General features: G+C 42.1%; 1 protein-coding gene across 5 annotated transcripts in view; it reads right to left on the bottom strand.

The window, feature by feature from the left end:
• sptbn2 (spectrin, beta, non-erythrocytic 2) overlaps positions 1 to 13157 on the bottom strand; it is a 46796-nt gene that overhangs the window by 31916 nt on the left and 1723 nt on the right. For 3 of the 5 annotated variants that reach the window (XM_075487802.1, XM_075487803.1, XM_075487805.1), the window contains exon 2: positions 6911 to 7098. In XM_075487802.1, coding sequence (XP_075343917.1) covers positions 6911 to 7067 — 157 coding nt within the window. In that variant the 5' untranslated portion in view covers positions 7068 to 7098. Of the gene's footprint in view, positions 1 to 2714; positions 3412 to 6910; positions 7099 to 13157 lie in introns of those variants that run through there. The other 2 variants (XM_075487804.1, XM_075487806.1) reach the window with 2 other exon arrangements.

Genomic DNA, 13157 nt, shown 5'->3' with positions numbered 1-13157 from the left:
CTGCAGCTGCAGGTGGAAAAGGGGAAGATAAGGGAGGAAGGGACTGTCCCAAGGTCAATCCCATGAGAACACAGACAGAATCAAGCACCTCAGAGGAATAACAGCTGCACACAAAGAGCATGAAATGTCTCAAACGGCCACTCTTACTTTACCAAGAACAAAAAGCTGTTTTCCTAACACTGTGTATGAGCATATCATGGTTGTGCCGATGGCAAACATTTACCGGAGTAATGTGACAGTTACAGCTGGAGGCCACAAGAGTCTGAGCTATTACTAATGGTTTTAATAATATAATGTTACAAGGCTCAAGTCACAGTGCTGCTAGACTTGAAACCTGATTAACATCCAACACTGAAACTTGGTGCCAAAGCAGCACTTTTTGTATGTTTAAAGGCCTTGAAAGGAAAAAGAAAGGCAAACCTGTGGTTTAGTTTGTTCTCTCTATTTGAACAACACCATGCTGTTGATGCCTGCTGAGTGGCAATCCAACTAAAGTCCAAAGCAACTGGCTTTGTAGGCAGGACAGTGACCCTTTGGACAAAAGCCCTGTAGTCCAAGATAACTCTCACAGTGTATTTATGTATGGACTGAGACATAAAACCAATCTCTCAATGTATTTACTTTGGCATTAACTACGACTTAAATATACAGCGGTTCAATATCAACTTTCACATGGAATTTCTATTGCATCTCGTGTCCAAGAGGGACGGAAATACCACATAAAATCATACGAATAACAACTAAATGGTCATGTTAGAGCGCATCGAGAGAAGCCTTTCAGAAAACAGCAAATCCACTTTCATCTGTCAACAGGGACTATTGACAGAGGGATGTGACACAACCCACATGGCCCGATGTTCCATTCCACCCGTCTTCTTTTGGTGATGGTAATCTAGTGGCTCAGTTTAATGTTTCACCATCAAGAAATGCTAGATATGTACAGTGTTACTTTCTGTAAGAACTTTGAATCTTCACATCAGCGTATTGTAAACGGTAGGTGAGAACCGTCATCTTTGCACAAACTGCATGTGAACTGAGAAATATCTGAATAAATGTCGACTCAGTGCATGTTTTTTTCTATGCAAAACCATCTTGTGAATGCTTTCATGTGTGTGCAACGGGAGAGAAATAACAAACTGAGTTTTTTTCTACTATACCTCATACTTCCTGTAGACATCACAATTTAACAGGAGGGAGTGACAAAGAAAGAGACGAGGGTCAGTCAAACTGGAAAGACGAGTGGGTGTTGCCAACATGTGTGTGTGTGTGCGTCTGGTATGTGTGTGTATTTACAGCAAACTTCTTCCACAACTTACCCGTAACCAGAGATGACCACCGCTTAATTTCAGAATATTTACGTCAGGACTAATTGAGTGACCGATCTCTGACCGCCAACATTAAGCAGCGAGTTTAGGGTGCACAAGGCTGCAACAACAACTCCGACAATGTTGTAAAACCTGCAGATTCTTTCAAGAGAAAGATACCATCCTCTGTGGATCTCATCTCCTGTCAAATGAAAGGGGCTTACAGTGGGAAACTTTAGGTATGTTCTTTCACTTGACTGACATATAGATCCTATCAGCAGAGCAGTGCCGTGATAACTGAAGGTATCGCTTCAAAAAGAGGTGTGAAATGTTGTTTCGCAACTACGAGAATTCGTAATCTTGTTTAAACGAAAAACTAATCTTCATGCACACTGACATGGGAGTTTCATACACTGCCGCACGCACACACCCAGCACGCATTAAGCCACAGCAAATACTTGACCTAAAGACTTGTGGCCTGTGGCAAACAAGTTCAAAGAAGCAGGTGACGTGATAATTAAAAAAAAAAGAAAGTTCGGGTGACGTGTATCAGACAAAAAGCTTTACAAAGTTGAAACTGTCATATTTCAAAATTGGCTGAATATTTTTAAAAGATGAAACAATTGGTAATAGCTGAATGTCTTATGAACATTTTAAAATTTGAATGGTGTCTCTAGCTGAAAGTATGCTGAACTAGTTAAGATTTGAAGGATTTGAAAGGATTTGAAAGAATTTGAAAAGATTTGAAAAGCACCAACATAAAGATTAACTTATTGGTAAATCAAAGAAAAACTGAACTTTACTGCATAAATCCCTCAAAAAAAAAAAAAAAAAAAAAAAAGATGAATCCACTAAGTTTTAGTCTGAAATTTATTTTCGTGTGTCACAACCGACGGCCTCTGTGATTTCTGTGGGGAGAACCTCGGTCTTCTCAGGCTTTGGCCAAAGACAGAGCGGCGTATTGTAAGAAGATAAGAGCGGACAGGTGGCCAAGTGATCAGGTGCCAGACTGCCTGCCTGCCTGCTTAGATCTGAGCTGAAGCCCACTGTGAGCAGCCTCATTTCTCCCCACACAGCTCAGAAATGTGAGAGGAAATTCTGCAAACTCCGAGAGGTAATCATTTATGAGCAATTTCTGGGAGCAGAACAACCCAAAAGCACCTGCTGTAATAGTAGCCCTAACCATTCAGACCTAACATGTCCTCTTTAAGCACACGGGATATGTTTACTGCAGGATCTAGAACAGCCTTACCTACATATCTACTATTGTTTTCATAAGAAACACTTTAGAAAGAGGAGTGTGTGTTCACATTTCAGCTACCTAAACTGGTGGATAAACATCTACAACAAGTTACCAATTAAAATGGAGTATCCCTTTCAACCACAATGACAGACTAGCGTGACTCTTACCTTGCAGCTGTTTAAATCTTCCTTCCAGGATATTAGAATATTGCACCTGGTTAACAAAAGCTGCCGGGGACAAGCAAGGGTCTCGGTCCCTGTGCTCCCACTCCATTGTAGTTTCCCTTGAGTTTTTGGCTAAAAATTCTTCTCAGGAACACTTAAAATAAAAGTTTTCCTGCATAGCACAGCAGAGGCAACCACAAAAATGCATCAAATCCTTTGGAGGCTTTTCCAGAGGATCATTTTTGTATATCCAGAATGTCTTGGTTTATCCTCCCTCTTTTAAATTTTCAGTTGCTCCTCAGTAAGGCACAAAAAAGCTGGAACACACCACTCTTCTCTTCATCTATCGTATATCCCACCTCGTCGAACGAAAGCACAGCAGTGAGATTTTTTTCTTTATCAAAGAATCATTTAAAAAAAAAAGTGAGGAACAAAATGTCCTCTTTTTTTTCTTTTCTCTTCACTGGTGGCCTCTGGGCAAAGTAAAAGCCTCCTGTTGCACTCTCTTGTGGGTTTGAGCAAAGAAACTTTTTGCGTATTCCTTCCCTCCAAATTCTGAACGTGCATTCGTTGAAGCACAGCACTGCAGAGCAAGCTAACTGGCTGTGGTTGGAAAGCTGTGTAAACAAAGCCCGCTGTGCTGCCTGAAAACTGTGTGCTCCTCCTTCAAACACACCTTATGCAAATGACAAAGATAGAACATGGTGGAGGAGAAAGGGGAGGAGGTGTAGAGGTGGACTGAACCATTACAGCCTTTTGCGTAATGTAGCTTGAGGTGGATTATCAAACTCCACCTTAATTCCAGCAGGCAGCAGGGTGTGGCCTACCTAAAGGGTTCATCAGTGTGCACAAAGTTATCACCGTCGTTATCTCCTTCCTTCTAATCACACAGGGTAGCATCTGATCTTCCCCTCTTTGTACGTGGAAAATGCCTCAAGATAAAGGCATCGAGGCAGGAAGGAAGTTGTTGAGAAAGTTTCAGAAATACATCGAGCACTTCCCTGCATGACGAGATTTGAAACTGTGAACTCTGTGCATCCGTTTGCCTGGCAGATGTTTTAAGCGGGCAGTGAGTCATTATACGTCTAAAGCACAAATAGAAATATGCATTTCTGACACATTTCATGCCTTAATAAATAAGAAAAACACTTGACTACAGAATAAAACATTCTTCTCTGCATCTGAGAACAACAGAAGCAAGCACTGTCAGGGGCAGATTAGAAATATATTTTGAAACTTTAAGGTACTGATTTAGTAAAAGTCAGTGCAAGAATCACACAGAGCTATAAACAGTCAGGACTAAGGTCATAGCCTCTCATATAAGTTGGTGGCTTTTTGATCTGGTCATGGGGCAGCAGTAAAACTCATTATTTTCAGATCTGATGAGATGGCAGCAGCTGGATGCGTCTCATTAGAGGACTGAATGCCTCGGGCCTTCTGTGACAGCCTTGTTTATGGAAGGAGACTGGACTAATGAGATCTGAGGAGGACACCCTTCCTTCTGAGGAACAGAGGCTACGCTGTGGACACATGCAGCGAGAAAACTAGCGAGTCACAGTCTGCAGCATATATCAAACACAATCCCATTTAACGCCAGACGCAGATGTAATAGTTTAGCAGGTCTGTGTGTCAGCCATATGCTTCTTAACATGAGTATCTTCATATACTAACAAGGAGACATTTTGAGATATAAATAAATAAACACAATGAACAAGGTTATGATGAATATTGTAAACAACTCAAAGAAACAGCGAGAACCTCCCAAAAATGAAATATGGGAGAAACTTTCCCATTGAACGAGCTGGAATTAATGATTATTAATGATGTCCTGGCATGGTGAATGAACCCCCGCAAGGAGAGAGAAAAGACAGAAGCAGCTGGGGGAGTGAGTACTATCAGAAGGGGAGAAAAAGGGAAGCTCTATCGCAAGGCGTGTTTGTTTAATCATAAATTCAGCAGACACCCTTCTGAGGGCCCAGGGGAGGACAAAAGGCTGGACCACACTCCAAACACTGTCAGTAAATATGTGGCGTGGAAGGAAAACCCTCTCGGTGTGATGCAAGTTGATTTATCGTGAGAGACGCAGAGTAAACACACACACAAACTCGTGCTTATTTTCTAGTTCAGTGAACTCTATACACAAGGTTGTAACATCGAAAGACCAAACTGCTTTTATATTTGATGTGAATACGTTGCAAAAGTGTTTCAAAATTTTCTGAAAGTCTTGCTCTTTCCAACATGTAAATTCAGTGTTTGACCGTATAACACGCCGTTGCTTGAAAATATGCAAAGTTATGTAGAGCCACGCTACCCACGCAGGTGTGAGATTAGCTGTTATCAATGCAAATTACAATGATCCTGACATAGGAGAGTTTCTCGGATGTGAACCATGTGGCACGTACCGCCGTCACCGAACGAGTAAAGCGATTCAGATACATATGATGAGTGGGAGGTGTAAACTGGGGAACGAGGCGATCATCGCGCTTTGTGAGAAAGCAGAAAGAGAGAAAGAGAGTGTAAGAAAAGCGTAAGTCGGAGGCACCTTGCAGAATGAAGAAGGCCTTGACATTTGGGGATTAGTTGTAAAAGGTGGGCAGGAGCTTAGCCTGGGGGGGTGGTTTCAGCATGTAAAAGAATGTGCACATCAAGTCCACACTTGTTGTACTGAGTTGGTATAACAGGCATTCACACTGGAGTGTTCACCCACATAGAAACACACACACACACGTTACTCTAATAAGACTCATTATAACAACATGTTTTAAATACAACATGTATGAAATTGCCATGAATGCAACTTTTCTGTTAGATTAGATTGTAGTTTATTTATCCCACAACGGGGAAATTCACTTTCCAACAGACATGAACAAGAAATTAAAAAAAAAGAGAAATTTTAAAAAAAGAGAAAAAGCAAGTACTAAAAAGTAAAGTGACCTAGCATAAATAATATTGCACATTGAGAAGTTGAAATGAATACAATATAAATAATACGGATAAAGATCCATGTTGGCATGAAGGAACAAGTCGGACTTCATTTGTTAGTGAAATGAGGTTTATCTTTAAGAAATCTGTCGGCTGAAGCTGTGTGCAAACATCATGGCTCTATGTGGTTTTTGCTCAGCGTGTTGGTGTGTGTGTGTGTGTGTGTGTGTGTGTGTGTGTGTGTGTGTGTGTTGGTGGCTACCTGCTGCTTCCCTCTGCTGGATTCTTTATGATACTGCAACTTGTTTTGGACTAATAATAGTTTTGAGCTGTAAAATGTGAAGCCAGGTGCAGTTCAACACCTGAACACGGGTACAGCTGGCAGATTTTGCTTCATGATGGACCAACTGTACAGCCGACAGGCTTTGTCCTCCTTTTTGAGGTATTTCTGTCTTGGCCTATAAAAGAGACTTGTGCCTTTTGGGAAAGAAAAGAACCACATCTGCTCCCCCGTCTACAGAACCTAATTAGATTTTTGCACATTACCAGTAGCTCTGTGTTTTTGTCTAATCTGACATCTGTGTCTAAAAGCCCTGTTGCATATCTGACACAATCACTTAAAAAGCTGTTACCTACTGACCCAAATGATGAAAATCAGCCGTAGATGCTTTGTATGATTGGTGTAAATTCATGTTACAAAGCCAGAATGGTACTTTTTAGGTTTTATAGTGCAGTGTTTCAAGCCTAAATACCACTTGTAGTTCATGTTTTCTTGCCGCAGCCGTGATGAGAATAGACGGAACAAAGCGATGAAGCTTCTCAGACGGATGTGACGGTGTATGTAACAAAATACTAACTTTAGCTTGTTATCCTTAGAGCACTGACATATAAATCATTTTTTACTTTGAAGGGCAAACCCTTGAAGATGTTCTAAATCCAACTACAATATTAACAGAAACGTGTTGAAGCCCAAACTTATTCAATTTGCAGCTCTTTTACACTATGAACCACATTCACCCAGTCACATACACACTCATACTGCACGTCTTCGTCTCTACAGGCTACTCTGCGCACTTATGGGCCTGAGGACACTTCAACGCGTGCTTCAGGAAACCTTCCAACTGGCAGACGACCACTCTTTCTCCTGAGCTAAAGCCACCCCGTGATCATGGTGCGGTTCTGTTGACTTGCACAGATGTCCCTGATAAAACATCACAACTGGAAATGGTGTGAGCCGATGATGAAAGCGGTGCGAGGCGTCTACAAGTGGAGCGTACCTGCGAGAGCTTTAATGCGGGAGCGCTCAAAGAGACGCGCTGAACTGTTTTCATTGTCCCAGTCAGTCTCTGCTGCCAGGTCCCAGCGGTTGTTGATGTCATTATACTGCTGCTGGATCTCCAAGCTGTCAAAGTCCGTCGGCGAGATTGTGCTCATGGTGTCGAGGCAGAAGGAAAACTCATTCAACCTACAGAGTAGAAACACAAGACGCAAAATGCAGTTAAAGTACAGCTGGAGGAGGACACGGCATCGACTGAGCCTCAAGTTCTCGTTGCAAACGTTTGTAAAATTCTAGCTGAGAATCAAAAGCAAAATGATGAACATCACACACTCTCCAGCTGCACGTTAGCTTTAAGTGCTCAAATGATAGTCATATGCAAATGAAGGCTTGGACACTGCAACTGCCAGACTTTGAGATAAGTTCAGCAGGTGTCAGTAGGTCAGTTAGTCAAACAATAATTCAACATAAAAGCTGGAAGACCCAGACGTTTAATTCAAGCTTGTAGCTTTGCAAAGCTACACCAACGACTACCCTATATATCTCAACTACAAAAAGACACACAAATAAAACAGGAAGTGACACAAACAGGCAACCATCGCAGTGGTCAAAAAGCCACAGAATAAGTCGATGCTGTGTGCTACCCTGCTGTCTGTATGAATTCAGCATCTAGTTATCATATCAAGGGTAGCTAATATCACAGCAACCGATCCTTAACAGAAAGGAGGTCAGTCAGGCTGACATTTTTGTGCCATCTTTGATAAATACTCACATTGAACAAACTAAAAGCATAGAGTCTCATTTTATTACATCAATACTCATATCTCATTGTTTAACTTCAGTATATCCTCAACATCACACTGACAGCAGCAGGTTGGAAAGTCATAATCCCAAATCAAAAATGTAAAACAACCCATGGTGAGCGCTCTACAGATGTTCCAGCTGTTTGATTTTAGCAACAGTGTGCCATTTATTTACTCCTTTATTTAACTGACCAGCAGCCAATTACAAACAACCAGATACATGTTCTTACCATTACACACAATGGGGAGCTCTACTGTGCGATTAAACCCCCTGCCGAAGAGACCGATTAACCAACTGAGACCCTCTGCTTAAAAGCATTGACCAGATTAATAGATGTGGCTGAGAAGTCAGTTTGGTAATACCTTTATTTTATCCTTTGCTGTGTCTCATCGCTGTGGCTCAGGGAGACGAGATATAAAAACTAAATCAAGTGGGAAACTGGTGGGCTGTTGGCAGGGGTGTGACTCAGAGCTGCTGCTGCAGCCCGTCTGCAGGGTCCAGTGTTGGACGCATCCATCGAATGATGCCTGGATCATTCTTTTCCATCAACACCAGTCAAGGAAGTACAATTGTTGGGACAAGTGAAACGAATCCCACAACTTGGAGCTATTAAAAAAGAAAGAAAAAAAAAAGCTTCCGAATCCAATTAGTGGTAGATTAAGAAGTGGCTGGGAATAGAAACTAAATGCAGGGATTAGAGAGGAAGGCAGAACAACGCCTCCACATTGTCCCCCTGACCTGTCACCTCTCCGCTCACCGGGACCCCAGGACTTGGTTGTGAAAGTGTGTGTTGCTGTGTTTTCTGATCATATCTTGAATCCTAAATAATCTCCACACTGGAGAGAAGTTAAATGGAAGCGGAGAGCCACAAAGACGATAATGACAACATATTTGTGGGAGTGGTTCGTGGTGGGGGGTTGGTCCGGAGTGGGACCAGTAGTCTGGTCCCCTCGTTATGGGTGGGAAGGGGCTCAGCTCTGTGTCTGCACTAATCACTCCTCAGTGGATCAGACAAACAATCCCCTGACCTACTATGATACCGTTCTCATCCTCCCACACACAACACGCTGTGGAACAAACATGTAAAAAAAACACAGACATGCAGGCTGAGTTGACCAATCACACCCCGCCACATTCTTACACACTTACTTTTTGCCTCTTAAAGCCACACATATGAATCCACCCACTCAGCGTGTACCCATGTAGCATGTTAGCATGTTAGCATTCAGCAGACAAAACGGCTCAGCACTTATAATTATTCTAGCTTGAGTGATGTGCAATCGCCTCCCCTTGGAGGACAGAAACCAAATCAAAGAACCCCCTAAACAGTAATATAACCTAACATGAAAATTTTTGAGCTAAATTACTACTACTTACAAAACCCTCACATGTTAGCCCCATAACTTCCACAATTCAACTTCCAGCAGGTCAAGAACAAGACGCCAGAGAGAGGTAGGAAGACAGATGTGGCACAAAATAAGGGCAGAGAAAATCCGCCTGAAGTCACAAAACACACAAAAAAATCTGTCATGTACTCCTAATGTCTAAACAATAAAAGACGGGTGTAAAAACCAAATGAAAACTAAACAGATTTAATAATAGACTGAGTGGAGGATTGTTATGAAATACCCTGAAGCTGGGTAACAAGGCGAGGCATCGGTTTAACAACTTTAAAATGTGAAAGCAGGACCATCTGTCGCGATTGGGGACAGTTCTGAGAAAGGGAAGAATTAAAGTAGGGCACAGAGGAATGTCCCGAGGCTAAAGCCCAGCTCCTGACTGCACAGACACACATTAAGCCATCTCTCACAACAGAGCGACACTGGTTAAGAAAGCAAGGCGAAGCCAGCGGCATGATGGGCAGCGCCGCCACCTCTTTCTGTTCCCCTCGCCGTTATCCCTCCTCCCGTCGCCCAGCTGGTCTGTTTGTCACTGCACCCTTTAATAAGCGAGAGAGGAAAAGAGAAATAGAGCCCACAATCACACACCCGCAGGGAATTAGGCCTGTGCACATTAGCCAGCCACACTGCCAACGTGCACCGAGGGAACGGGGCAGACGGACACACAACAAACACACAAAACCACTCCCTGTAATGCCAAACAAAGGCGCTCCAGGTTTTGCCGTACAGCTGCTTCCCAACAGCACAAAAATCTCCAATATTTAACTGAAAATATCATATTTTTGTGAATATACCTCGGGAGGGGGGGGTCAATAAAACTAAATAAAATAGCTTTATGAGCATAAAACAGCAATAAGCTTCACACAAGCTAAATGTAATTATTCCAACTCTGCATTGCCCCTGAATCAACCTGCCCGTGGTGCTCATGTGGCTGGAGCGTGGAGAGATGGACTCCAACATGCGGCACACAAAGCCTGCCACACCGAGCCCGGCCCCGCACAATGAAGGAGTCAGCACAGAGCTGGGGCCCTTTCCTGTTTGCAAAGATGAGGCAGCCAGAGGCGCATATGCATCAGGGGCCCCTCCACAGGCTGTTGATCTTAGCCTGAATGCACCGCTGAATAGGACAGCAGAGGCCCTTTGTTGAGCTGTAGCATCACATTCGTCAAACACTCAAACGACCGGCATGTCCTGAACACACCGATGTAGACGTGCTATTTGAGTTTTCGACACCCAGCACTGAACCCAGCACAATAACAAAATGTTTCCTGGTCTTGCGACTCTCTTGAGAATCCAGATAATCACAAGTTAGCAAGTGACACGATGGCAACTCAGAGCCATCTATTGCACAGCCTATTATTAGCACCACTAACAAACAAGAAATTATAGCATTTACTGTGCCTGTCATGCTGCTATTGCTGCTGAAAGTGTACTGGGCTTCTAAAACATAGCTTTAAGTCATATCTCAGCCATATACCCAAACTAAAAATCATACAGATCATGCTTTTTTAATTTGACTGTATCAGGGTTTCTGGAGCCGATAACTAATCATTGATACCCATCCCTGGGTCTCCCTGAAGCCATCTACCTCTCTCTTATTGGGCCTCTTCTCTGCTCAGCATGCACGCTCGCAAACAGGAAACCACAGAGACTGCGAGCTGTCCTGTAGGTGTTGAAAAGAGTCTTTCAGAGGATAAAATAAACCTGGTGTCCTCTCACTAAATGCTAAGCCTGATATTCTCCCTATTTGGTTTGGAAAACCTGTCACAACTCCTGTCTAAACTGTCTTTAAAATGCTTTCACATCAGAAATAAACCATTGTTTGGTCTGATTTTGGGTAAAACAGGGTAGCACCGTGGGATTTCTAAATGTAATGTAGTTTTGTGTAGTTTACAATCAGGCAGCTAGTGCTCAGCTGCATGACTCTGTGCAGCATAGTTACAGAAACTTCCTAAAATACATCTCCATAAGAAAGATGCACCAACAAGGTGAACTGAGCAAAGTCCCTCCAACAACCTGCTCTTCAAAAAGGATACTTATCCGTTAATTCTCAAAATAATTATGTTTAGATGGTCATGGTGACACTTTCTTCTAACTCGATGGGCCACTTTCTGAGGTCTTGTGCTGTGGACCGGGTTTGAGAATGAAACATTTTATCATCATTATCATACTGTCACTCTTTTCCATTTTTGGAGTCTGCACTCCAGGTTTGGAGTTAATGGGGGTCAGACTCATACCAGACAGGACGAGTAAAGCTAATATTTCCAGTGGAGCATTATTAAATTCACTTTACGTAAGCGGACCGCTGACATCACATTAACATAATTATTCATATCATTCACCCAGATCAGTATCAGCTGGTTCCTGTTTCACTAACATCACATGATCATGTAGCCTAATTTGATTAATACTAATGAGACCTACAAATACTAAAAATACTATATAACTAGGAGATCATCCTAAGTTTAGACATTATTTTCCTTTGACTAAAGCAACTTGAACTGTTTCTGTATGCATTTAGTGATATGGTGCACAGAAATTTCAAGTGTTAATGGCACAAATAGGGGGGGGGGGGGCTTGTACCAGGGTAATTTTTGAGAATTAGCTCTACAGGGGGTTCACAATCACAATGTTTAGCCAGCCTTTCAGCCGGGTAACAGCCATTTCTAATCCATCTTTTATCTAATCGTGTCCGTCTCTCCCTTAAAAAGGCTCCACAGATACGTCAACTTGTTAACATGGGTAGGATAGTTTCAGGAAATAATTAGAAACGCATAAAAGGAACACATGCTGTCTATGTGGCAGGTTTCCAGGGAACAGAGAACATGAAGTGCTAAAAATATCACTAATTCCATACAATGGCTGAGAGATGACTTTTATCACATATGCACAATATGCCCTTACCTTCTACGTTCAAATAGACAGATTTTTAAAAACTGTTTCAGCTGATAAATACAAATAAAGAAACTTCTGGTCTTATCAGACTAAGTTCAACAGGAAAAAAGGAAGATTTGCTCGCACAGATCCTGTAAAAACCTGCCAACAAATGGGATATTTCTGCAAATCTATGCATGTATATTGAGTGCTTTAAAATGAATTAATGTTTGACCATTAACGCCTGAAGGAAGCCCACTCAAGGCTGTTTACAAAGAAGCAATCAGCCTTGACAAGGGTGGAAGAAATTTATCATGGCCAATGAATTATACGCTGGTGCGTTTTTGATGCACAATTACACAGCGTTATTCTCCTTCATATTATGTTGTGTCATGTCACAGCAGGCCATACAGGCGAGATGTCAGCCACAAGTCCAAAGGGATATCATAAATTATTAAGCATGCTGTATGGGCTGCGCTCCAACCCACCACCTGAAGCTAACTCATACAGACAGGTGAACAGCACCAAGGAAAACCCCTCATGTTGCCCCCTGGTGGCACAATTCCAGTTTACATACACACAAATGTAAGCACAGTACATATTTAATTCCAACTAAAACTGAATGGCCTGTTCATTCCTTAAATCACGCTGACTTACTGAGCTGTCTGAGCTCATATCTCACACACGAAGGGAAGAAAGATAAAACTTGCAATTTGATTTGGAGATGCTGAAAGCTGCAAGACAAGAAGGGATGGAGATGCAGCTCAATACAAATCGAGACAATATCATATTTGTCTTTTACTCTGCTCGTTTTGTCCATGAGAAGCTGAATTCAGAAGATGCTCCTCATGCTGTAGCATAAGCACGCCTGCACTAGGATGGTGACCTCAAAGTTACTCAGTAAATTTGATCACAACTAGGCTTGTTTGCTCCATCTTCTAGAAAAAGAACCACACCAAAGCCCTCGTGTTAAATATACCATATACTGTGCGTAACGTTTCTGCTCAGTTGCAATCACATCATGTCATATATTCATTTCAAACAGACACAAGTAAAAGAATGACCATAAAAACACAAGCGCATAAATTAAGTTATTTGCTTTTATCTCATGTTACTTTCTTGACGAGTAGGATTAGAAATATCTGTATTTTACAATCTATTTCATAGATA

The sequence above is a fragment of the Odontesthes bonariensis genome, chromosome 16, assembly GCF_027942865.1.
Source record: "Odontesthes bonariensis isolate fOdoBon6 chromosome 16, fOdoBon6.hap1, whole genome shotgun sequence".
Taxonomy (NCBI): Eukaryota; Metazoa; Chordata; class Actinopteri; order Atheriniformes; family Atherinopsidae; genus Odontesthes; species Odontesthes bonariensis.
The sequence above is the reverse complement of the archived record's forward strand: the minus strand, read 5'-3'. Positions and strand labels throughout refer to the sequence as shown.